Source organism: Adiantum capillus-veneris, chromosome 26, assembly GCF_014529385.1.
Source record: "Adiantum capillus-veneris isolate H3 chromosome 26, ASM1452938v2, whole genome shotgun sequence".
NCBI classification, from domain to species: domain Eukaryota; kingdom Viridiplantae; phylum Streptophyta; class Polypodiopsida; order Polypodiales; family Pteridaceae; genus Adiantum; species Adiantum capillus-veneris.
In genome coordinates, this window is record NC_140956.1 from 118,353,705 (window position 1) to 118,380,246 (window position 26,542).

Here is a 26,542-nt window from a genome sequence, read left to right on the forward strand (position 1 = left end):
ATACAATGTGGTAGCCGATGCTCTTAGTTGCATGACTGAGATCAACTCTCTTCTTTTTGCCGAGCTTTGAAGTGCATTTCTAGCATCTCAATGCATACTCCAAAGTGTGGAGCCATGTGAAAATGAGAGATCCTTCTCACTCCAATGTTGGTACTATGTCTTTAACCTCTACGTCTAGTTCTCCTCTTTTGAGTGATGAGCTACAGAGATGGAATAAAATTTTTCCATAAATGATGGGTACCTACTCCAGGGGAGAGTGTGTGTATCGATGGATGCAGACATTCGGTGCCAAATTCTTTCTGAATGCCACAACAATCCAAGTGCACGGCATAAGAAAAATCATGCTATGTTCAAGATTATGTCTTGCATTGCTAGAAATGTCAAACAAAAACAGTAGAGTGCCTGATGGCAAGAGGTCCCTTGCATCCATTGGAGATTCTTATTGTAAATGGGATCTCTATGGAATTCCTTGTGGGATTACCAACCATTGTTCGAGGTCATGAGTCGGTATGGGTGATCGTAGACCAGTTAACTAAACTTTGCAAGTTAATTTCAACCAAATCCACAATTAATACCCACCCGAGATTTAGCTAAGTTATTTGTGGACAATCTGTACAAGTTCTATGGGTTGCCAAGTAACATTGTGAGTAAGTTTAATAGTCATTTTTTAAGGGGGCTGTGTTTAAACAATTGGATACACAACTCAATATCAATACTACATATCGTTCTAAAACACATGATCAGATTGAATGGATCATCCAAGTGCTAGAGGATATGCTACAAGCATACATTAGCAAGAAGCATTTGGATTGGAAAGATTATCTTCCCATTCTCAAGTTTGCTTACAATAGTGTTAAGCATGTAATGCCTGGTTTCATGCACGTGTATGGTTTTCAATGTAGGTCACCAGTTACGATGGGGTTGGCAATTGAAAAGCTTTAGTGTTAGGAAATAAGACGTAGCTAAATAGATTTTTGAGTAGATTACTTAATGGAGAGAGATAGATTTCACACACAAGAGATTATAGAGTAGAGAGAGAGAGAGAATACACACGATATACGTGGTTCACCCAATGTGGGCTACGTCCACGGGAAAGCAGCCACTCAATGGCTTTAGCACTTCAAAAGAAGAAGTAGTTTACAAAGGGATTAAACCCTTGATAGAGCTCGCGCCTTGCTTCACTCTCACCACCTCACACTCACCTTGTTGCATCAACTTCACACTATGAAATGTGTGTAGAAATGGTCTCCTTTTATAGGCCAAAAGGGCTGCCCTCTCTTATGAGAGACAGCCATGTGTAGCTGCCCTTGTGCGAATAAGTCCAAATCGGACCCTCGAATCCGCCCATGTGTGGCCGCCCTTGAGAAGACAAGTCCGCTTTTGAATTCGGCCACCGGCCATTGAATTCGGCCACCAACAACCGGCCATTGACTTCCGACCACCGGCCATCGGCCATTGACTACCGGCCACCGGCCAACCGACCGGTTGTTTTCCGACCACTTTCCGGCCGCCGTCCTGCCATAATATTCCGACGAAAAGGAATATTCCAGCGAAAAAAAAAGTCTCGGGGGCCTCCGTCCCCGAGGCCTCTAAAGTTGCCCCTGATTCTTGTCCGTGAAAATTTTGGTTTCCGATGAGTGATTTTCCTTCACGCACGATGGCTTCTCCTCATAATGGGGGCCTTACAAATGTGCGCTTTTACCATAGAAAATTACAAGGGTAAATCAGGCTCCATACTTAACAATCTCCCACTTGGAGACTGATCTCCAAACCAAACTTGTGACTGCTCTCCATTCTGGCTTCTTATCCTTGAATGTCGATTGAAGATGAGCAAAAGCTCAACTTCTCCTTGTTGACCACCTTTGTAAACATGTCTGCAGGATTTTCACTTGTATGCACCTTTCCTAGCTTTAGTTGTCCCTCTTCCAAAAGAGTGCGTATGAAGTGATATCTCACCTCAATGTGCTTTGTCCTTGAATAAAAGGCTGAGTTCTTCGCAAGATGGATAGCACTTTGGCTATCACTGTACAAGACACAATTGTCTTGTTTGAATCCAAGCTCTTCTAAGAATCTGTGAAGCCACAGAATTTCTTTGCTTGCCTCCGTCATTGCTACATACTCTGCTTCCGTGGTAGAAAGTGAAACCACTTTCTGCAGCTTTGAAGCCCAGCTTACTGCTGTGCCTCCAACCGTGAACACATAGCCAATAGTGCTCCTTCGAGTATCTTTGTCACCTGCCATATCTGCGTCAGCATACCCTTCTAGAAAAATATCAGTTCCTCCAAAATACAAAGCATTTGTTGTTGTCCCTTTTAGATACCTAAGTATCCACTTCACAGCTTGCCAATGCTCTTTACCTGGGTTGTCCATGAACCTACTCACAACTCCCACTGCATGTGCAATGTCTGGCCTTGTCCAGACCATAGCATACATTAGAGAACCTACCGCTGCAGCATATGGAACTTTAGACATATAGGCTATCTCCTCTTGTGTCTTTGGACACATATCCTTCGTTAGTTTAAAATGACCAGCCAAAGGTGTAGAAACTGGTTTTGCATTTTGCATTGCAAACCTTTCTAGTACCTTCTTGATGTAATCTTCTTGAGATAGCTTTATTGTCTTCTTCGTCCTGTCCCTTGATATTTTCATACCAAGTATCCTCTTTGCAGCACCTAAATCTTTCATTGAAAAAGATTTGGACAACTCCTCTTTTAGGTCTTTGATGTCCTGCATGTTAGCACTTGCAATCAACATGTCATCAACATACAACATTAGGATGATGAATTTCCCATCTCCCAAATTCTTCGTGTAGACGCAGTGATCTGAGTTGCATCTTGTGAATCCATGATCCAACATCCATTGATCAAACTTCAAGTACTATTGTCTTGATGCTTGCTTTAAACCATACAAGCTCTTCTTTAATCTGCAAACCATTTTCTCCTTACCTTTTACTTCATACCCCTTTGGTTAAAGCATGTAGATTTCCTCCTCTAAGTCACCGTGAGGGAATGCTGTATTTACATCCATTTGCTCGAGATTTAGATCATGAGCAGCCACAAGGCTTAAGACAAGTCTAATTGAGTTCATTTTTACAACAGGAGAAAATATTTCATTGAAGTCAATACCTTTCTTTTGAGAAAAACCTTTTACCACAAGCCTAGACTTGTACCTTTTCTTCCCACCTTCTTCTTCCTTCAGCTTGTACACCCATTTGTTTTGAAGTGCCCGCTTACCTTTAGGCAACTCAACCAACTCCCATGTTTGGTTGCGATGTAGTGAGTCCATCTCCACTTGCATGCTCTTCGTCCATTCTTCTTTGGATTCATGTTGCATAGCTTCTTCGTATGATTCCGGCTCTCCAGAATCTGAGATCAAGATATGGTTGAAGGAAGGAACAAACCTTTCTGGAGGTCTACTTGCTCTTGTAGATCTTCGGGGAATAGGTTGAGGCTCCTCATTTGGTTGACATTGTTGCACATTGTCACCGTTTGCAGTCCTTGAGTCTTCACCGTCCTCAAGCTCCATGTACTCATCACCTGTTTCTTTTGTTTGTTTTCTTTCCTAGTAATCTTTGTACATATTTTGTTCGTTAAAAATTACATCCCTACTCCTTAAGATTTTACCATCTTCAGGATTCCATAGGCGATACCCAAAGTCTCCTTCTCCATAGCCAATGAAGAAACACTTTTTGGACTTTGCATCTAGCTTTGATCTTAGGCTTCTATCTATGTGCATGAAAGCCTCACACCCAAACACTTTGAGAAATGCATAATTCACCGGTTTACCTGTCCATGCCTCTTCTAGAACTCCCCCATCCAATGCCGTTGAGGGTGACCGATTGATAAAGTACACAGACATACTTACAGCTTTCGCCCAAAGCTCAAGCGGTATGCCTGCATGTAGCCGCATGCTTCGTGCTCGTTCCATGATTGTCCTGTTCATCCTTTTTGAAATCCCATTTTGTTGAGGCGTCCTTGGGGTTGTCCTTTGCCTCCGAATGCCATTGCTAGCACAAAAGCTTTCAAAAGCTTGGCTGCAATATTCGCCTCCATTGTCGGATCTGAGGCATTTAACCTTGGTACCTGTTTCATTCTCCACAAAGGCTTTCCACCTTTGAAATATGGAAAATACATCGGATTTATTCTTCATGACATAAACCCATGTTTTTCTAGTCGCATCGTCTATGAATGTTACATAGTACAATGAGCCACCAAGTGATGGTGTACTTGTAGGACCCCAAACATCAGAATGAACCAACTCAAGTTTTTTATTTTTTCTTTCATTTCCTAATTTTTGAAATTTTACCCTCTTTGGTTTACCATAAACACAATCTTCACAGAACTCTAAGTCCACTTCTTTCAAACCTGGTAGAAGCTTCTTTGTTTGAAGGATTTGCATTCCTTTGTCACTCATATGCCTAAGTCGGTAGTGCCACACCGCACTGTCAACTTCTGTAGTTGCTGCACAAGCTGAAGGTTGCATGCTAACAGTACACAAGTAAAGTGTACCGACTTTTTCTCCCTTGGCAACCACCAAAGATCCCTTTGAGATCTTCCACCGTTTGTTTCGGAATGCAATGTTGTGACCTTCATCGTCCAATGGTCCTGTAGAGATCAAATTTTTGCGAAGAGAAGGAACATGCCTAACATCTTTAAGCTTCCATTCATTTCCGTTAGCAGTTTTGACAGAAACTGTACCTTTGCCGACAATCTCACAAGCTTCATCATCTCCCAAGTATACATACCCAAAATTACCTTTGGTGTAGTCTTGTAAATGTTGCTTGTGTGGTGTCGCATGGAATGAAGCCCCGGAATCTACTATCCAGGAATTAGACACATTGTCTAATGAGAGAATTAGAGTATCTTGCTCTACTTTACCTGCCACATTGGCCTCCGATGTTGGCTTGTTGTCTTGAGAATCTGTCTCCTTCTTCTTCTTGGACCAGCAATCCTTCTTGACGTGGCCCTTCTTGCCGTAGTTCCAACATTCAAGAACTAACTTTGTGCGTGACTTGCTCCACCTTGAGCGATCACGACCCTTTTGGTTTTTGAACCTCTCCTTAGGCCTTCCTCTTGTTTCCACTGATAGTGCAGCACTTGATGATTCTCATGTGCTTCTCCTTCGCATTTCCTCGCTTAGGAGAACACCCACAACATCATCAAACTTAAGAGTATTTGTGCCAGAGATAGAATTACTTACAGCAATCACAAGGCTGTCCCAACTATCCGGTAGAGATGATAGTATAAGGAGAGCTCGCACTTCGTCATCGAAATTGATTTTCACTGATCGAAGTTGACTTATGTTTGTGTTAAAGTCATTTAGGTGTTCTGCAACTGAACCATTCTCTGCCATCTTTAGATTGAACAAGCGCTTCATAAGAAATACCTTATTGGATGCCGATGGTTTCTCGTAGAAGTCGTCAAGTGACTTCATCAAGTCCTCCGTGGTCTTCATCTCCAAAACATTGAAGGACACCGTTGACGCCAAGCTTAACCGGATTGTTCCCAGTGCCTTTCGATCAAGGACAATACATGCTTCATTTGCCATTGTTACGGGCTTCTTCGCAAGACCGCCTAGTGGCAAATAGAGGTCCTTCTGGTAGAGATAGTCTTCAATCTGCATCTTCCAATGTTGGTAGTTTTTGCCGTTGAACTTCTCAATCTTGAGCTTCCCTTCCTCCGCCATAACTCCCACTCAATTCAAGGAATCCTTTCCTTGAGATAATTTAGCTACGAGCAAACCTTGCTCTGATACCAATTGTTAGGAAATAAGACGTAGCTAAATAGATTTTTGAGTAGATTACTTAATGGAGAGAGATAGATTTCACACACAAGAGATTATAGAGTAGAGAGAGAGAGAGAATACACACGATATACGTGGTTCACCCAATGTGGGCTACGTCCACGGGAAAGCAGCCACTCAATGGCTTTAGCACTTCAAAAGAAGAAGTAGTTTACAAAGGGATTAAACCCTTGATAGAGCTCGCGCCTTGCTTCACTCTCACCACCTCACACTCACCTTGTTGCATCAACTTCACACTATGAAATGTGTGTAGATATGGTCTCCTTTTATAGGCCAAAAGGGCTGCCCTCTCTTATGAGAGACGGCCATGTGTAGTTGCCCTTGTGCGAATAAGTCCAAATCGGACCCTCCAATCCGCCCATGTGTGGCCGCCCTTGAGAAGACAAGTCCGCTTTTGAATTCGGCCACCGACCACCAGCCATTGACTTTCGACCACCTGCCAACCGACCGGTTGTTTTCCGACCACTTTTCGGCCGCCGGCCGGCCATAATATTCCGGCGAAAAGGAATATTCCGGCGAAAAAAAGTCTCGAGGGCGGCCTCTAAAGTTGCCCCTGATTCTTGTCCGTGAAAATTTTGGTTTCCGGTGAGTGATTTTCCTTCACGCACGATGGCTTCTCCTCATAATGGGGGCCTTACAAATGTGCGCTTTTACCACAGAAAATTACAAGGGTAAATCAGGCTCCATACTTAACATTTAGTAGGTCAAGGATTTCCTCCAAGACTAGATGGAAATGCAGAGACTATCTCATCAAAATGTACGACAAGCACATGATTGGTATAAAAAGTATGCTAATGAGAAATGTCAGCAAATTACCTTCACGAAAGAGGATGAGGTATTTTTGTGTATACCAGAGCATTCTAAAAGTTTGACACCTAAATTATCTCTGAGGTATTATGGGCCTTTTAAGATACTTAAGTGAGTTGGTGATATGTCCCGCAAACTCTCGTTACCTACGCACTTTTGCATTCATCCAGTATTTTATGTGAGTTGTTAACATAAACGCTTACATAATAAGGATGACAATGTTATTGATCATTAGATTCCAATTGATTGCATCGAACCTCCAACTCAATTGTATGAACTTGAACTCATTATCAATTATCTTGATTTATGTACTCGTCATCATGTGCATTGATAAGCATTAGTCAAGTGGAAAGTCAGACTTGAGGAAGGTGCCACTTGGGAAAACATTAGCCTTCTTAAGAAGAAGTTCCCCTTGTTTTTTAGGACAAAAACACTTCTCCAAGGGGGGAATAATGTCAGACCAAGGGCCAGAAGCCATGGGCTAGTCTGAACATGGCTAGGGGGAGCCTATAAGAGGCTACGGCTGGGTGGAGAGTTGGCAGTTCAGATCACCAGTGGTCTCATAATATGATTTTGCCACAAATTGTAGAACATAGCTTTTAACCGTTGTTTTTCTTTTTTTGTAGCTTCTCAAAGGGATATTCTAGTGAAAACCTTGCTTGTCATTGTCTTGAAGTGTAGTTTATTAGTTCTCAAGTGTGCTTTATCAGCATTTTTTGAGAAAACATGTGTTTTAATTTAGAAGCACAAAGTTAATTTAACACTAATATAAATGGAAAACCAAGCATGGGACACTTGACACGAATGGGTTCAAACCAAATTGAAAATTCTATTTCATTGGAGAATCTAAGAGCTATCTTGGTTGTTTGAGCATTCATCAGTTCAAATGCGGCCAAGTGACCCTGTTGGCGCTCACGAATGTACTTTGTTACCTCGCATGGGACTTGTACAATTTGGCAAAAAAAAAACCTTCATTTAAATTTGAGAATCCTTCATTGGAGAATCTAAGCCTTTCATTTGAATTTGGGAAGACTCAAATCTTTGACCTCCCTTTGCAATAATCGGTAGCATAGACTCCCTACAAACCACATGAAAATACATATGAAATAGCAAAAGCCCATCATGCATACCTTGGCAATCGTGTCCTACACAGAAACCCTGGCAAAACATGAGGGAGAGCGTGATCATGCACACCTCCACAATCGGTGCTACGTAAACATGCAAAGATTGTTGCCTGAGAAGGTGGGGAGAACTATTACTTCCAACTCCCAATTTTGCTTGCACACCTCCTTATCAACCTCTCACCATCTCTTCCAATTTCCAAGCACACACACACCTAGACTATGACAACACACACACACACACACACACACACACACACACAAGAGAGAATAGATTGACAAGGAAAGAGTGTAAGAGAGTGTAAGAGGGATTGTAAGAGATGTAGACATAATCATGGAGTACATAGAGTAACACAACATAGCATAAGAGTGAGGAAAGGGAAAATTTAGGGCATATACACAAGAAAGGCCTAAAGAATGTAGCCCCAAACTCCAAGGTACCTCTTGTGGAGTTTGGTATTTGATATTTGATATTATTGTTGGTGCCAACAATTGGAGGCCCCTCTTTTACACTTTAGTCCTACTTTAGTTATGAGTATGACACATTACTACTTATTGCATGATCCTCTTAGGGTGAGCTCCTACTGTCCTATTTACAATGCAACCATAGTGGCTTATTGATAAAAGATTTAAAATATTGTGCAATAATAAAATGACTGAGAGGATTATTATTGCCGGCACCTCCTCGTCAACTCCTAGAATTCCAACGTACAAATCATCATGCACTCACTGTTAGTAAAATCAAATAGACAGCGCATAATTAACCATTAAGCAAGCTATCCCAGTTGCAAGTTAACACATGCAAAAGGAGGGCACCCGGTCTCGTAACACCCCTCCCACCAAGGATAGCAATTGTCCTCAGTTGCTCACTAAAGAATCAACTAGACCGTGAGTGATGGAAAGTGTGGAGAAGGTCTGGGAAGTTGTGGAAATAAATTTCAGGTATCCATTTGGAATTCTTTCTAGGGTGTCCTTTAAAGGTCAAAAGATAGCGGTTATAAACCATCATAGTGCGTGTGGTGGTGGTCTTGTGATCAACTATTTGTGTCGGGATGAGTTGTTCTTCTTGGTCCACAAGCGAAGGTGGATCTCCATAAATGTGATGTGTAGGTAGGGGTCTTCCAAAAGGTCTTAAAAGACTAATGTGGAAAGCATTGTGAATGTGCCAATGTGAAGGTAAGTCTAAAAAAAATGAAACATCATTGATCACAACAGAAATTTTGAATGGGCCGTAAAAACGAGGAGCAAGTTTAACCAAAACATTAGTATCAACACTTTTGATCCTTCGTTTTTCAATGCGAAGCATAACATAATCACCTTCTTTAAATTGGTGTGCCTTGTGGTGCATGTTTAGTGTAAAGTTCTTGTGAATGTTTAATAGAAAAATGCACACTTGCATAAATATCATGAAAATCAGTAGTAAAATCATTAGCGGCAGGTACAACATTAGAAATACGTGAAGCAAGAGTAGGCAGAGAATGACCATACACGATTTCAAGTGGAGATTTACATGTGGCAATGTGAGTGATGTTGTTATATGTAAATTGTAGAATATGCACGTAATCATCCCATTTCCTAGGTTGAAAGGAAACATGAGCTTTTAGCAAGTCAATGATAGTGCGATTAGTGACTTCGGTTTGACCATTAAATTCAAGATGGAATGCAGAAGTAAAATCAAGTCCAAAAAGCACTACAAAATTTTGAATCTTGATAAGATATTATGACTTTAGGCAAACCATGATGTGCAAATACAGTCTTAAGAAATAGAAGTGTGGCTTGATGTGCTGTGAGTGTTTTCTTACAAGGAATGAAATATTCTTATTTAGAAAAACGGTCAATTACAATCCAAATCATATCGTGTTTGTGAACAGTGAGTGAAGATCCAATAACAAAATGTATTGAAATATGTTCCCAAGGTTTTTCAGGAATAAGGAGAGGGTGTAAAAGCCCCAATTTCTTACATGTTGCTGCTTTGACCTTTTGGAAAATCAAACAAGTTGAAACATGTTGTTTAATTTCAGGTTTCATAGTAGGCCAATAGAAATCACGACATAAGTTTTGAAAAGTAGCAGCAAATCCTCTATGTCCAGCATAGGGTGGTTTGTGCAACTCTTCAATGATTAATGTACGAAAAGGTTTAGTTACACACAATTTTTATTTGAAATAAAGAAAGCTTTCTTGACTAGTGTATTCCAAAAATGTGTGCACAGAATTTTCAATCATATGCAACCATGTGGTTTTGAAATCATCATCTTGTGCATAAGTGTCACACATTAAATGAAATGAAGTGCCCGTAATGGTTGATAGATTATTAAGAGAGGGTCTTCGACTCAAAGCATCAGCTACAACATTCTCCTTACTAGGTTAGTATTGAATGTTGAGTTGAAAAATTTGAATGAAGGTAGTCCACTTAATATATCTATCATCTATTAAGGGTTGAGACAACAAATACTTGATACTTTGTTGATCAATTTTGATGATTAAGTCAGCACCCATTAAATAGTGTTTCCAAATTTTCAAAGCATGTACAACAATAGTCAATTCTTTGTTGTATGTACTAAATTTTGCTTTAGACTGTTTAAACTTATGACTTTCAAATGCGAGTGGATGGTTATCTTGCATAAGGACTGCATCGATACCTTTTCCACTAGCATCAGTGACTACGACAAAGAATGGTCTATCAAAATCGAGAAATTGTAATGAGTTAGGTAATGAGATTTGTAAGCAAAGCTATGCACAAACTTCCTGTAATAAGTGCATAGACCAATAAAAGAACGAAGTTCATGTAATTTTTTGGATCTAGGCCATGCTTGAATGGCTTCAATTTTCCCTTGCCCGATCCAATGTGTCCAAATATTCAATTTCAGATTGAAAAAATAAGCTCTTTTTAGGATTTAGATGCAAGTGGTTGTGTGCACGCAGTTCAAATACATGTGTTAAGTGCTCTTTATGTTCTTGTTTTGATTTACTGGATACAAGAATATTATCAAAGAATACAATCACAAAATCTTGATGGTCAATGAAAATTTTGTTCATCATGCATGTGAAAGTGGCTAGTGCATTCGTTAGACCAAATGGCATGACAAAAAATTCATAATGTCACATTTGTGTTCTGAAAGCAGTTTCGTAGACATCTTGATTTTGTCTAATAGATCATCCATTCTACGAATATGGAACCTATTCTTGATGGTGATCTCTTGTTTAAAGCTCTGTAGTCAATACACATACAAAAAGTCCCATTTTTTTTCTTAACGAGAAGTACTGGAGCTCCGCATGTTGAACTACTAGGTCTTATAATTTGTCGATCAAGCAAGTCAGTGATTTGAGTTTATATCTCCCTGTGTGTAGTCGGATTTACACAATAAGGTGCTCTATAAGGAGGTTCACTACCCGGTATAACATCTATTTTGTGGTCTTCTAGGCGTGAAGGTGGAATTCTAGGTGGTAGATCATGCATGAAACAATTCTTAAATTGTGAGAAAAAATCATCATGTGAGAAATTATGTGAGGTTTCAGTTTCAGCGGAGATTTGATATACCAGCACCAGATATGTTTTTCCTTGTTTTCAAATTGCTCTTTTGGCTTGAATGTGAGAGAGAAGTGGAATTTTTTAATGTGATAGTGTTGCTTGGATGGATACATTTTGATTATTATGAGTGAGAGACATGGTACGTGTTTTATAATTAATCAACAAATCAAATTCATGACGAAATGGCATTCCCAAAATCATATCAAGACTATGCAATGGTGCTACAAGAAATGTGCGTGCTTGTGTAAATTCACCAATGCAAACTTCAACAGTCACTTGGGTTTTGCAATTAAAATGTTGATTATTAAAAACACATTTACCTTTGTGACGTGAAGAAATTTGAGAGAGAGAGAGAATTGTTGTGCCAACCGTGCAAAAATAAAATCATGGCAAAGTGTGAGGAGATATAAGAGTACCTGAAGATGGTTTGTCATCGTGATCATACTCATGATCATATCTTTCACTATAATTAGCTTCCACCTCATTGTCATTGGGATTAGCATCTTCAATGAGGTTAACAGTAGCACCATTGGGACGGTTGTTGTTGAGGGGTCTTTGGTTTGGATTTCGGGTGACTCCATTGGATTGGCCATTGCTCTTAGCAAGACCTTTTGGGCATTTATCTGCATAGTGACCATACAAAAAACATTTGAAACACTTCACCTTTTTATTACCATTAGAGTTTTGAGCAGAACGTTGGTGGTTAGGATGTTGGTTGCCTTGCTGCTGTGTGTTGTTGTTGTTGTTGCCATATGGTTGTGAAGTTGTAGCAGAATTGTCAAATCTACGTCTCTTGAAAAAAAGTACGGCTTTGATGTTTGTTCTTGTCAAAGTTAGGAGAGAAAGAAGCTCTCTTGTTACGTTTAGTGTTTGCAGTTTGTTCAGTGAGAGAGGGTTGTCCACCTTTCTTCTTCTCCGCATTAAGGGCCAAATTAATAGCCTTTGACGGTGAATCCGATTCAAACATATCTACCTCTACACCAATTTGTAGTGCTAAGCCAGATATATATTTAGCTTTAATTTACTAGGACTAACATGTCAATAGCTTGCAATTGAATTAAACAGTTCCAAAAATGATCAGTGTAGCCTTGTACATCTTCATTTCGGCCTTGTCGTATTAAATCCCATTGGCATCGTGCTTTAGCTTTATATTGTGTGGGCAAGAATTGAGGTAGAAACAACTTTTTGAATGCATGCTAGGTACGTGGTCTTTTACCATGCTGTTTGGCAGCGTTCCACCACAATGCAGCGCCGTGAGATGATTTTATGCATACTTTACCATTTCGCGTTTGGGAAAGTCTTCATCATGAAAATAGTCATCTAATTGACTAACCCATGTTAGAACCATGCTAGCATCTTTAGTGTTAGGTAAAGGCAGTGTGCCTCACCGTGCTTTGCCCGTGTCCGTCGGCCAATGCCCGACCACCCACATTTATTTCTTTATTCTTTATACATACAAAGAATAAGGAGCTCTCACTCATTCTCACATGGTGCTCATACAATGAGATTTGGGAGCTCCATCCCACATCCTGTGTCGTTTTCTCTCTCTCTCCCTCTCTCCCCTTTGCACTCTCCACACGCGCACCGGATTCGCGCACTCACAACTGGTATCAGAGCAAGGTGTTTCATTCCCAAAATCGCTTCCGCACGCGCGCACTTTTAAGAGTGCAAACAGGGTTCCGACTTCGGCATTGGCAAATCCAGCTTTTCGAGAGCGTTTCCATCAGGTGTCCTAGGGTTTTACGCTCCCTCCTTTTGGAGTCATTCATGCCATCAAAAACCTCGAGCTACGGTTCAGGAGCTGCATTTTTCAACTTTCTTTTGGTAGTTTATGGTGCGTTTTTGGGCCGAAAATGGAGGTTTTTGCCATATTTCTCACACCTGGACTTGGATACATGTGATCCAGGATTCTACCTTGGAGTTTTGGCACGTTGATGCATTGGTCATATTAGAATTTTGAAATTTTGAGTGCTGAATTTTTTGCAACATCAGTTGTTTATTGTGTGGTGTCGAGGATTCCACACATGGTTTGCTCTCGAATGTGAGAGTGGTATTGGCTGCAAGTTTTCTCACAGGTGGGAGGATACTATGTATGCCTCATGTGGTTTGATGCTTAGGGAGACTCATGTGATTGCAGTTCAAGCTCGGCAATGTATGTCTCTAGCATGTTTTTTGGCAGTCACAGGTAGAACAGGTCTTTGTGTACTAGATTTGCAAGTGTTTGCAATGATGAATGCAAAGTGTGGAGATCGGTGCATGCATTTGAAGTGCGATTTGATGCACTTTGGTTGCTCATGGTTTTGAGCATGCAGTCACTTTGGTTACTGATTTTGTAGCCATTTTGCTGACGAAACTTTGGCAAAATTTTCTCAACAGTTTTATGCGCATCGTTGGTGCGATCAAGATTGTGATTGCTTGTAGCACTCAGAATTTGCGTGCAGTGTTTTCCCTTTTGGGTGGTGCATCGCGAGCATGTTTCGCTCTGTATTTTTTGTCTTGATTTGTGAGTGCTTGGCCATTCGGAGCTTCCAGTTTTGACTCCCAGCCCCACAGGTTGAGTCTAGTACTCCCACATGTGTTGCCATTTGCAGTTGAGGACATCCTCTGCAGTGTTTTGGCTTGCATACCGGTTTCGACACAGCGGGTGTCTTGAGCTTTTGCTTTGTGTATGCTTTTGTGGGATAGTGGCTGGAGTTTACTCACCATAGTTTGTGATCAAGCTTAGCTCTCACATTGACATGTTTTGTCAGTTTGGACACAGTTTAGTGTTCTTGTACCCACTTTCGCAGCAGTAAGGATTTGCATATGCTTGTGTGGCTACAATACAGGCTAGTCACAGGTTTTTGCACATTTCTACAGGCAATTTCTCTTGTGGGACATGTTATGACCTAGTTTGCTCTCTATTTGCGTATATGGATATGCGCTTTACACTCAATTGAGCAGTTTGTCCTAGATTATGCTTGCAGAGTTCACAGATTGTGGAGTTGTTTTATGCATATGTGAGCATTGATTTTGATGCAATTGATCATTGTGTAGTGGCCGCGTTACCTCCAACTTTGTTTGCCATAGTTTTGGCATGGATATGGAGACACTTCAAGTTAGAGGCGGTTCTCGCTCACGATCGCGACTGACACGTTGGCACTGCGGCCATGATGGGCATATTAGGCGTCGTTGCTTCAGGCGTATGAGGCAGCAAAAGAGACAGATCTACTATGAGGACATATGCTCTAGAGTATGCATGTGACGGGCATGTCACTTTTGAGTCTAGCTTGCCTTCAGACTACTTTGTGTCTTGGGATAGCACATTGTCTACGCGTTTTCTACTATACGAGCATGAAATTTTTCACATGACACCATGTCGTGATTTGTTTTGCTCTTTCTCTAGTGGCAGACTTGGTTGTGTGCAGTTTGTTGATGGTTCAACAAATGACATAGAGGGTGCTAGAGACGTATCCATGTCTTTACCTAGCGGTGCATTGCTTACAGTACGAGATGTATGTTATGTACCAGGACTCAATCAGAGTCACATTTCAATGCGTCAGTTGTAGAGTAGTGGACATTGTGTACTGCTTGGAAAGCGGTCATTTTAGATGCATAGGGGATCACTGGTGATAGCCAGAGGTGCTAGGAGTGGTTTGGTATAACCTTTGCATATTTCTAACACACGAGGCAGTGTAGTCTCTGTGTATTTGCAGCCATGTTTGGAGCGAGAGATGAGGCGTGTCTCTTTTGCGGATGTGCTACATGGAGAGCATGTTGTGCATTTGTCTTGTGGTGACGTTCACGCAGACAGTGGTATCTCTGGGGATGCACAACTTGGTCAGTCATCATATATATATATATATATATATATGAGGTGACATCAGTTGAGCCAGAAATCGATGCATTGTTCTATGATGCATTTGATACAGTTGAGAGCGATAGTGTCCTTTAGACAGCTGTGTGTGATTGCACTGGTGCTGATTTTTCAGTTTTGCAGTCATTCTCAGCAGATATGCCTTTGCCAGACGATGCTGACATGGTGATGCATAGTCAGGTGGTTCCTGATGAGGATACATATGGCACTGAGGTTGTTGAGAGGGATAGGTTGACACACATAATGCATGTTTCATTGGCTTTCGAGTCTCTCATGTCTGACCTTTTGGTCTCGAGACCTGATCTTGCTTATGCGGTTGGTGCATTTGCAGTAGGAATTGTCAGTCGTGCGATGACTGACATTGGCATTGTGCATTGTGGAGTCATGCAGGTCGTCACTTGATACTTGCATCAAGAGTGTCATCGTAGCTCTAGCCCTAGTCGTATGCATGTTGCATCTACACTAGAGCAGTTACAGAGTGAACCAGTGGGCATAGGTTGAGAGCCGTCTTCTCTCACCTCTTGTATATACTAGTTGTAGGCTAGTCTTTTTGCCACTTATCGGCACATAGCCTTTAGTGGGATAATGTTAGGTAAAGGCGGTGTGCCTCACCGTGCTTTGCCCGTGTCCGTCGGCCAGTGTCCGACTGCCCACATTTATCTCCTTATTCTTTATACATTCTCACATGGTGCTCATACAGTGACATTTGGGAGCTCCACCCCACATCCTATGTCGTGCTCTCTCTCTCTCTCTCTCTCTCTCTCTCTCTCTCTCTCTCTCTCTCTCTCTCTCTCTCTCTCTCTCTCTCCCCCGCACGCGCACCGCATTTGCGCACTCACATTTAGTGCCATTAAAATCCTTGAAAGTGAAGGTTTTTTGCTAATATTGTTTTGCTTGGGTGTTGGTGCAGATTTTATGTATGCAAAATGCAATAATTTATCTTCAAGTTGTTGCCTTTGCATGTGTTCATAAGGGAGAGATTGTCGTAGATTAGCGAGCTGCTCAGCAATCGTGGGCGGCTGTGGAAGATGTGGGTACTTAGCTTGACAGTCAGTGTGATGACGTCCAATCCAGATTCGAAGCACTAAGAGAAGTTCAAAAACAACGAGTGATTCAATAAGTCGAATGTAGATCAATTGAATTTTTGACGTCTGATCTCTCGTGTCCTTGCCCTTGAAATTGTGGTGGTGGCTGTCGAGTAGGCAAAGAGTGGATTGCAAAGACCTTCGATGATGCCCGGTCAAACTTCCCTTTTTGCTACAAAGGGGGGTTGATGTTGCGTGGCATGTGGTTCATCCTTTTCACAAGTGGTTATGGGAGTTCACCGTAAGGCACTTGTCACGAATGCATGAGTTCGAACCATGGATTCTCCTTTTCACGGCTTGTGTAGACGGTTGACCAAGAGGTTGAGTAGGGGGTGAATTGAGGCTTAAATAAAGGGCTCAATGGTTTAGTGGGTGGCCGACCAAAGGCAATAAGTTTTCAAAAGCCACACTTTTTATTAAAAAGGTGTGTACTTGCATAAACTACGGCATGGCAGCGTGCAGAGAGGGACACCGACAATGCACGAGGGAGAGAGTGAAGATAGCAGCCTCTGCAGGTGTTCTCGGGCTGCGAGGAAGGAGGGAAAAACACTCACAAGGCCAGGGAGTCTGCGTTGATGCAAAGTTTCCAGGTTTTGGTGCCGGTGGACTGAGGCAATTTTTTGCAGGCAAGACCCGTTTCCCATGTCCGTTGACTCCTCGACTTACTTCCTTGTGCAATTCCTTTGATAGATCGGATGCAAAATGGTTGCCTAAGATACCATGCTGTGGTAATTATCGCCACAAGAGCTTGAAATTTCCATGGGCAAGGGGTCAAGCTTGATTCCTTCAGATCGGAGATTAGGGATGCACGTATTGCTTGCCAACTTTGCTCCGAATCTCAATTTCTAATTTAAAATAGCCTTGAATGCTTTCGAAGGCTGTGTTTTTTACCCATTCCTAAATCAAAGCTCTTCTTCAAAATCTTTGAATCCCTTTCGCTTCTTTGATTCTTGCTATCCCATCTTCACAGTCCACAAGAGTTAACCATCAATTGAAATTTAAACTTTCCATACTGAAGCTCGATCGTCGATAAGCATATTTAATTTGTCAATTAATCATCGATTAGCCTTAATTTGAGAACTTGATGCAACAGATTCACAATTTTCTCGTTAAAATTTGAATTCGATTGTCAAATTTTCTTGAACAAGAAGCTCTGATACCACTATTGCCTGAGAAGGTGGGGAGAACGATCACTTTCAACTTCCAATCTTGCTTGCACACCTCCTTATCAAACTCTCACCATCTCTTCCAATTGCCAAGCACAAACACACCTAGACTATGACAAAACACACACACACAGCTACAAGAGAATAGATTGACAAGGAAGGAGTGTAAGAGAGTGTAAGAGGTGTAGACATAATCATGGAGTACACATAGTAACACAACATAGCATAAGAGAGAGGACGGGAAAAATTTAGGGCATCTACATAAGAAAGGCCTAAAGATTGCAACCCCAAACTCCATGGCACCTCTTACCATCAATATCATCAGTTTGTTAAACTTTTATTGATTCAAGATAAAGTGGACTATTGACCTTTTTAAGCTTGGTACATGCACAACATCAAGGACAAGTGTCCTTGGAGAGATGCAATGAGTTAATCCCTCTTATACTTTTTTTTTTTCAAAGTCACTTAGAAACTTGTGGAGAAAGCACAATATCAACATTGCACATAATGTATACACCTTTAATGATTTTTTTGGATGAATTTATTACTTATTAGCCAAATTAAATGTCCATATAAGTCTTTTATTGGTAGTGTTTTCTTGAGCTAGTAAATCCCTTGCACAAGGCCATGCTATGAAAGGGGTACACAATCATAGACACATCCTTTTGATGAATATGATATCCCCCCCTCATTTTGAAAGACATACAACTTTTTTTTAGTAGACTATGGATGATAGGTGAAAGTCCTATCATAGATGATAAATTAGTCGATTGAGGCAACACAAGTGTAGATTCGCTTATTTAGGCAACATACCCATTGGTGCAGATTCATCGATTTAAGCAACACCAATTAGTAAACCATATTGCAAGTGCTTGGCCACAACTACTGTTAGTTTGGTTTTGATAAGAATTGGGGTCAATTATCTTTTAACTCTAGGGTGTGAAATTGATGTTTGGATAATTGTACATTATCTATTTGATATTCATTGTATGGATGGTGCAATGAGGATTGATATGACTATTATGATCATATGGTATGGGGTTGTGTTTAGCTGATTGATAAGTGGCTTGCTGCAGAATATGTTGATAGTGGCTTCTATTTTGTGATGGTGCTGCCACTTTTTGAATGATGTTGGCAAGCACACTTTTACATAGTCTATGCCATTAAATTAGCTAGCAATTTTCAAAGACAATTATTATTTGTGAGCTCGTGATGAGTAATGACTATTGCATGCGCAAGTGATTATTGTAGCTATTTTGAGCATGAATGTAATATATATATTATATTCACGTAAGAGAGACACGCTCACTTTTGTGTAGGGGAAGATTCCACCCATTGCTCATGTCCTTTCTCTGCGTGGGTACATGCTCTCTCTCTCTCTCTCTCTCTCTCTCTCTCTCCCCCCCCTTCCGGCCTTTCCCCCTTCTTCTTCTTTTCCTTTCTCTATCTTGTAGTGGTAAATTGATGATAACATGTTCACCATGGTTCACCATTGTTGCACCCTCTTTCAAGATGAAGGCATTACCACCATGCTAGTGCATGCTTCTTTGATGACTATGTGCGTCTTACAATATATATATTGTAAAATTAAAGGAAAAGCTCCCTTGGGGTTCACTATTAGTTCATAGATGGTTCACATTCATAATTGGTGGGGTCACCAACAATACACTTTGGCTTTACTAGGGTTAAATTGTAGCTTAACAAGGGAAAGACATCACATTAACATTCTCAAACACAAAGTTATTTAAATGTTTTAGGCATGGGGTGACTTAGTAAATTTAGACATCTATACTATTATAAAAGGGGGAGGGATTTCGCCCCCTGACACATGGCGCGATATCCTTCATCCGGCCACCTCGACTGTGTGGCCTGTAGTAGCAGAGAGAGAGAGAGAGAGAGAGAGAGAGAGAGAGAGAGAGAGAGAGAGAGAGAGAGAGAGAGAGAGATTCCGCCTGCAATTGAGAATGTGGAGTGCTAGGTGATTGACAAGTTTGCCTAAGGCCGCATTCAGACTGCACGCTACGAACCCAACCCTTTTCCACCTAGAAGTAGCGAGGATGTACGCTTTGCCCCCTGTGGTGTTCACACGCAACTACAAAAAAGCACGTTGCTGCAGGCTGCATAATCGTTTGATTGGTTGCAACATGTGAGCACAAGCCATGGGCGGGGTGTGCATGCCGAAACATCATCAAGAACTCTTGGGTGTGAGCCAGCATGCCAACCAAGAATAGCCAAGAGCAACAAACATGCAATCTGAACCGCTTCACGATAGGCGTGCTTTGTGATTGGTCCACCTAAGAAAAAATCGGGCAGTGTGAACCCAGCCTAACTAGACAAGGGCCAAGTAGCTTGCAAAGACCCAATAACTTTTGCGAGACCCAATGGCCAAGGCCAAAATGTATTTTCAACAGCCCTAAAAATTTGCAAGCTGTTGGTGATCTTTGCTAAGCTTGCCATCGCACTTACTCGGCTCCTCAGGTAATACGTTGTTTCTGTGCGTGTGCGTGTGCTCGCGCGTGTCATGGGTATATACATGCGCTTGTGTGTGTGAGAGAGATGCAGTTTATCTCGACGATGAGAGTCAGTATAACCATGATGAGAGAAATGAGGTAATCTTCAGATCGTTACATGGTTGGTGTCGTTCTGGTTTGTAAGGGATCTTCATCCTAGTAGCCTTGGGTGAAGGTAGAAATAGGAGTAGCACTCTCGCAGGAATTCTTGTCAATTTTTCCATGTCAAGAATTTCAGAGCAGACATTTAATGCAGTTTTAAATGAGTCTTGGTTGGTAAACATGTGCATCATGTGACTCAAGTGAAAATGGAAAGAAGGGTGTTACAATTGCAAATTTTGTAACCATTAGGTTGCTTCCTTCTGCTCCAAGAAACCGCACCTCATCTGAATAGCATGTTCAACATAGCATGTAGTTGAACGTGGCATGCAACAACTTCCTCCTAATGGATAGGAGGAGGGGAGCAGTCTTTTGCTCAGGGGACAAGTCCAAGCCAACTTGACAACCCAAGTATCAAACTTTTGTCCCATCTAAAACCCTCATCTGGTGACCAATCAGGCTAGGAGCATTGCCAACCCAGAAAGTTGTTGTCTTCCTCTAGAGGGCAACCCTGTTTGACTGAACGTGTGGGCAAGAAGCGTTTCCCTCTTCCCTCTGCCAAGAGCACTTGACTGTGCGCACGCTTGTATACCATATAGAGCTGACACACCTATGATCCAAGCATCTGAGAAACCCATCCTGCGTAAAGTGCCCTCCAAGAAGCCCCAGTCTTCTTTGTCGTAGGCCTTCTCAAAATCGAGAAGGAGTATCACCAGATCCTCTCCTCGGAGTTTCGCGATGGCAGACGTCTCCCAAAAAGTGAAGATGATGTTAAGGATGCTACGCTCCTTGACAAAACTTGTCTGGGTCCATGTATAATGCTCTCTAGTAGTGGTTGAATCCTCAAGCTTAGAGCCTTTGCTAAATTTTTTTAGAATGAATTGAGGATGGTAATGGGTCACCACTGTCGAATCTCATCCAAGGAGCCTCCGTTCTTGGGAATCAAGTAGATCAAGCCCTCACTCATGTTGTTAGGCATCTCGCCAGTGTGTAAAACATATTGGAATGTGTTGCAAAGATCGTACTCCAAGAAAAAGGTGGGAGTCAAAACTTCGTGTACTGGACAACCATCTCGGGGGAGTGCTCTGAGGGCCTCATGGAGCTCCTCTAGTTTATTTGAGTGCAGGATTGAAAGGCAAAATGATTGCAACATTTCGGTCTTGAGATTCTATAGACATGGTCGCAATAAGAATTAGTTAATCTGACATCAATGAGGTTTGGTGTGGATCTAGATGCAATTGCTAAGTACGTTGCCAAGAATCATGGTCTTCGATCTGGATGAACTTTATGTTATTTGATTTGAATTTGGTTTGAATGTGCACTGACTGTCGTCTTTATGCAAGTATTAGATTTTTGTCGTCTAGTGTGTCGGTACTTAGAGTTAGTGTCTTTTGAACTGGTTTATGGCTTTTGTTTGTTTATGCAGGCGTAATCGAGGGCGATCACTATTCTTTCAAGAGGGGGGTATGTCACAAATTGATGGTGTGGCATGTCCAATTGACGAAACCCTAAATTTATAAGTTGTTCCAACTTATAGGGTCCCCTCCAATGGGGCCCTATGCCAGCCTATGGACACTAGATGAAATTAAAGAGAGGGAGAGTCGTTGATGACGTGGCAGTTGTATGGACGCTCCGCGTTCTGCGTTGATGACGTGGTAGGCCGTATGGATCTCTGCGTTTTACGGCAGGACAGTACGGAATTTTCGTAAACAGTGCAAGCAGCTTTTGGGATCCAATGCTTTTGAGTTTGAAGCTTTTCATGTACTGCTTTTTAGAGAAGCCCTAAAGGGCCTTTAAATATGAACCCAGGGCCACTCATGACTCTCTGGCTCATGACTCTCTGGCTGAGTTGGCTAACGAGCTGTAGAGCAGAGAGGACCCTCGGGACTTGTAACTTTGCTCAAGCATTAATACAAAAATAAATACTGAAAGGGGCGTCAGTCTTTGGGGCCAATCTCTCTGGGCACGGAACTACATCGGGCCGTGTCGACTCAATTAAAGTGTGATTTAAAGTTGTAAAGTGTTTTTTAAGTGATTCTCTCGTGTGTCGTATCAGACTCTAGACTAGGGGTGCCCAAGTTTGGTACACAAAATCCGTACAGTCCTCCCACGTCACCATCTGTAGGGATTGCCATGTCAGCATGTCAGTGCGATTTATGAAAATCTCTTCCAGAGGTCAAGCTTTTGGTGTTTAGGGTTTTAGGCCTCTCGGCCGGCGTTCCATAAGTTTTTTATGTTGATTGGTTCAGGTTCTCTTGTCCGCTCGGCCATTTCTCTTCCAATTGGTCATGCCACGTCATCACTTTGTGACAAGAACCGGTCAACTTGTTGCTTGAAGGTTATTTTCTTGAAGGAAGAAACAGGTAGAAAAGTATCCAAAAGCTCTGGCAGTATATCCAATGTGTCTTCCTTGGCCATCCTTAGATGTGGCCGTATCATTAGCACCACAGGTTCTTCATTTGACATTGCACTGGTATCTGCGGTATTTTCTTGTGAGCTATTTCATTTGTCATTGAATGTGATTTGGTGGTGACTCATAAGCCTTATAGATTCTAGAGTAAGGATTGTATATTTATACTGTGGTGATTGACTTTTTACTTTTACCTTATAAGGCTGTGCCTTTTATTTAATAAGGAGATTTTTTCTTAAAAAGAAACAATGGATAGCCCAAATCTCCTCTTTTTGTCTCATAAAGGTTAAGGTCCCCTTGTGTGTGGTACTCCTTTGCTATGGGTGCTGACTTGTACTTGTGTTGTCGGCCTCTTAGTTGCAACCTGTGACTGGTTCATAGTCTTACTTGCATTCCGCGAGTGATCCATGGTAGCAGGTGCCCGTTAAGCTAATTTGTGGCTGAAAAGTGTGTTTTTTGTGAGCGTGCCTGTAGATCACCGTCTCTATGTGTGAAGCTCATGGCAAAGAGGGTTGAGGGATATTTTGGGTAGCTTTCATAGCTGAAAAGGCACAAGATATAAGATATGAAATACTGAAGGTTTTCTTGAGGAAGAGAATTTCTTGTGGTTTAGAAGGTCCCGTGTTCTATGCTGCAACGTATGCTCTGTGGACACAGTTTAGTCATTTCTTGTGCTTGGGATAATATAATGTAGCGACTTTTTTGGTATCACTTTCATCATTTTGCCTTAGTATGTTAGGCTTTACTGCTCTCTCCTGTCTTGAATTTGCCAGTCACTGCTCATGTTTACTATTGCAATGATGGTAGGTGGTTGAAAAGAGCAATCTTACCTGCAGATGGATCAAAGAGGATCTGGAGGGCAAAAGAGAGCTCGTGGTGATGGTGCGTGACATTTGTTTATTGTTTATTTGGTTCTCCATAAAGGCGTCATTCTAGCTTACCAGCTGAAGCTGTTCAATCTACATTTTCAGGGCCCCAGAACGAAGGAGATTGGACATGCCCCCAATGTGGAAATGTGAATTTTGCTTTCAGAACCAACTGCAACTTGCGAAAGTGTAATGCTCCCAAACCATCATACCCTCCACAGGTATGGAGACAAAATTTTCTTTCATGTTTTGTTCTGGTTGAAGGATTCTATCTTGAAGTTCTCATTTTTTGGGCAGCGAGTTCCACCTGTGAATCCATCAATGTATGAGCCAATGACAACCCCATACTACATGGGCTCGGCCGGTGGTCCCCCACCACAGATGCCCCTTGGAATGACAACCAGTTATGGGGTACCAATGGGGCCACCTGCAGCCGGCATCCCTTATGACTACAGCACATCCATCAATATACCTCCATCCTATGGTGCAATGTCCCTGCAGACACCGTATGGGCCTCCAGGCGGTGTCGGTGGAGGAGGTGAGTTGGTATTGTATGCAATCAGTTGTTTGTAGCAGATTACTTGTCAATCTTAGAATAAATTTTGGTTTGTTTTTATCTATTTTTTGTTTAGAAACAAATAGGGTGATTTAGTTTTCTTCTTTACCGTGTTCTTGTGTGCCTTGCTTTTGGGTTTTGTGAAAGTGTTTTAGCCTCTCTTATAATTTGTAAGTTCAGACTTTTCTGACCTTATGAAGGTATATATGATCACTTGTTAGATAACCACTTTCCTGGAAATTTGTTTATAGGTATGGGATATGGAGCGGGACATGGAATGGAGGGAGCTTATGGAATGAATTATGGCATGACTCGAGGGCCAATGGTAGTGGGAGTCAGTTTTATTCTTGTTGTGGTTTTATATTACTGATTTCATCTTTATGTGAGTAATAACACGCTGTCATATAGCTATCTGGCCCAGGGAGTGGAATGTATATGGAGGAAAATGGTTCTCGCAAGCGAAGAGGAGGTGACTAACTTGGATATTCTGGGGCTGTCAAACATGGTCCCTATAGTCTAAAGCTTTTTTGTTTGTTCTAGATACTTCTGAGGGTGATTGGACATGCCCGAAATGTGGCAATACTAATTTTGCGTTCCGTACGATCTGCAATATGAGAAAGTGTAACACCCCTAAACCTGCCCCACAGGTGAGTTTTCTGACTGTGAACAGACGATCTTCCTTGTTTGATGCTTGGTGTGCATGTTGGGGCTGACGTTTGTTGTTGCAGCCATTCCGTGGGCAAGGGAAATCTTCAGCGGCTGGTAGTTTTTGATTCTTTTGTTCCAAGAATTATCTGAATAGCTGGTACATAGTGCTGAGAAATTCTGTGGTCCCCTCCAGGTGAAGGACTGCCTGAGGGCAGCTGGACTTGTGATCAATGTGGCAATGTCAACTATTCCTTCAGGACAAAATGCAATCGACGAAATTGTGGAGCACCAAAACCAGATGGAAAGCAGCAGGGCTCCAAGATGACAGCCAACACCCAGGTTCGTAATTTTTTAAGTCTGCAGGTAAAGCCCACTAAGTATGATGCCCTATATTATTGTCTTCAAACCTTGATGCTTTGTTAATTTATTAGTTCTGTTCCCTGCATTGTTGGTGTTGTGATTGATTTTAAGTAACTTCCACTGTTCCAGTGAGTGCTTAATGGAGGTCCAAGAGTCGGCGTTACCATGTCATGCACCAGTCATGGGTCTGCATTGTGTCAAGGTCTCAATGTGCTGCCAATCTCTTTAGCGTCCTGCTGTTGTCTCATCCAGTCAGATTCACCTATTCAGATCCATGAAAAATGGATTCGGCAGTAAGATCCATAAAAGTTGGTCACTCACAGATTTGCATAACTACTTTCCAGTCAAGTGACTTTCGGTTTACTAGTTTCAAAGCTCTGCCAAGCCTGCCTTATTTGCAGTGGCCTGCTGGGTTCAAGCTTAACTTGCGTTTTATTTGGTTCTGTCTGGTCAAGAGTGTTTACTTATCTAGGGCCAGGTATAGCATAGCTGGTAAAATATTATGAAGTGTCTGCATTACAGGAAGGTCCTCTGTCTAGAGATGAAACTACTGCTTTGCTGATTGTTTCATGTTCTTTGTTCGTCTAAATGCATGTGATTTCTAGTTGGGGCAAGTCTTAAGGCATGTCTTAGAAATTCAAGGCTACCATCTAGGTTTTTTATGCATGTAGCCTGACACAGGTTTCACATGTCGTTGTGGGTTGGAAAAGTTGGTCCTTCCAATTAAATCCCTAGTTCCAGAACCCCCATCTTTCGTTGCATAAGATCATATATTTCGCTGTTAGCCGCATCGTCTGCATCTTGGGTGGGTCAAGCGATAGGAAAAGCATACACAAGTCTAGTTTCTAGCTGATGTACCAGTTGAGGTTGGAACTTGCCGTATTAGGAAGCCTGGAAATGTTCATTTTTTAAAAATTGACTGCTGCCCAAGACAAATGAGTGCAACATTGAAGAGATGAGAAGTTTAACGAGTTCTTTTGAAGAAATATTCCAACTATGTCAATGTCCTTTCTGAGTGTATTCTGGGAGGCTTTATGGTAATAGCATTTTTTGGTTTGAAGAAACTAATGAAACTGCAGGAAAAGAGAAATAAGGGAATCTGTTAAGAGCTTTAGAGCTATTAACAAGGCCGACTCTTGAATTTTGTGTATTGCCGCTTAGAGGGGGGAATTAAGCATGCCATAGGAAAGATTCTTTTTGAATTGTTATCTCGAAATATTGTTTTGTAATCACCCGAATGTGTCATGTTTGATTTAGTTCATGTTCTAGGTAAATTTAGTAGCTTGCCTTTTCTCTGTACTAGGTGTTGAGCTTATATATGAAGCTACTCTATGTGATGGAAGCTGCTCTATTTAGCACCCACATAGAGTAGCTTCATATATAGGCTCAACATTGGGCGCAATTTGCATTCTCTTTGCCACCCAAAAAAGGTGGCAAGAAGACCTTTAAGTGGGGGACAAGGATGTAAGCTTGACACTTATCTGTAAAGAAAGAGACAAATTCTCAAAGGTTGGGGAACCTTGATCAATCATCAGGGTCTCGTTTTGTACGATCCTGGCTCCACTGATAGCTTTATCTCTTGACACTGTAGAGCGTCTACGTTCCATGCTAGACCAGTTCGACACTCCAGTTACCTTAGGCTCTGATGTTGAAGAGTTGATCACCACTTCAATCCCCATTTTAAGGACCACTCAATCTCCATGTTGGGATTACTAAGACAAAGAATC

The 26,542-nt window shown here is 41.7% G+C and overlaps 1 protein-coding gene across 3 annotated transcripts; it reads left to right on the forward strand.

Moving 5' to 3' along the window:
• The first annotated feature begins 19,742 nt into the window (after positions 1-19,742).
• LOC147424057 (Ran BP2/NZF zinc finger-like superfamily protein) lies at positions 19,743-25,334 on the forward strand. Of its 3 annotated transcripts, XM_086500971.1 has the most exons (10): positions 19,748-19,844; positions 23,193-23,267; positions 23,357-23,472; positions 23,549-23,789; positions 24,059-24,132; positions 24,216-24,276; positions 24,348-24,454; positions 24,536-24,569; positions 24,649-24,794; positions 24,945-25,334. In XM_086500971.1, exons 2-10 carry the CDS (start codon positions 23,222-23,224, stop codon positions 24,945-24,947), a joined length of 828 nt encoding a protein of 275 aa, XP_086357097.1. In that variant the 5' UTR covers positions 19,748-19,844; positions 23,193-23,221; the 3' UTR covers positions 24,948-25,334. The 3 variants fall into 3 exon arrangements, with proteins under 3 accessions (XP_086357095.1, XP_086357097.1, XP_086357096.1); XM_086500969.1 differs by lacking the exon at positions 24,945-25,334 and having other exon boundaries at positions 19,743-19,844; positions 24,649-24,938; XM_086500970.1 differs by lacking the exons at positions 19,748-19,844; positions 24,945-25,334 and adding an exon at positions 22,225-22,425 and having other exon boundaries at positions 24,649-24,938.
• The last annotated feature ends 1,208 nt before the right edge of the window (positions 25,335-26,542 follow it).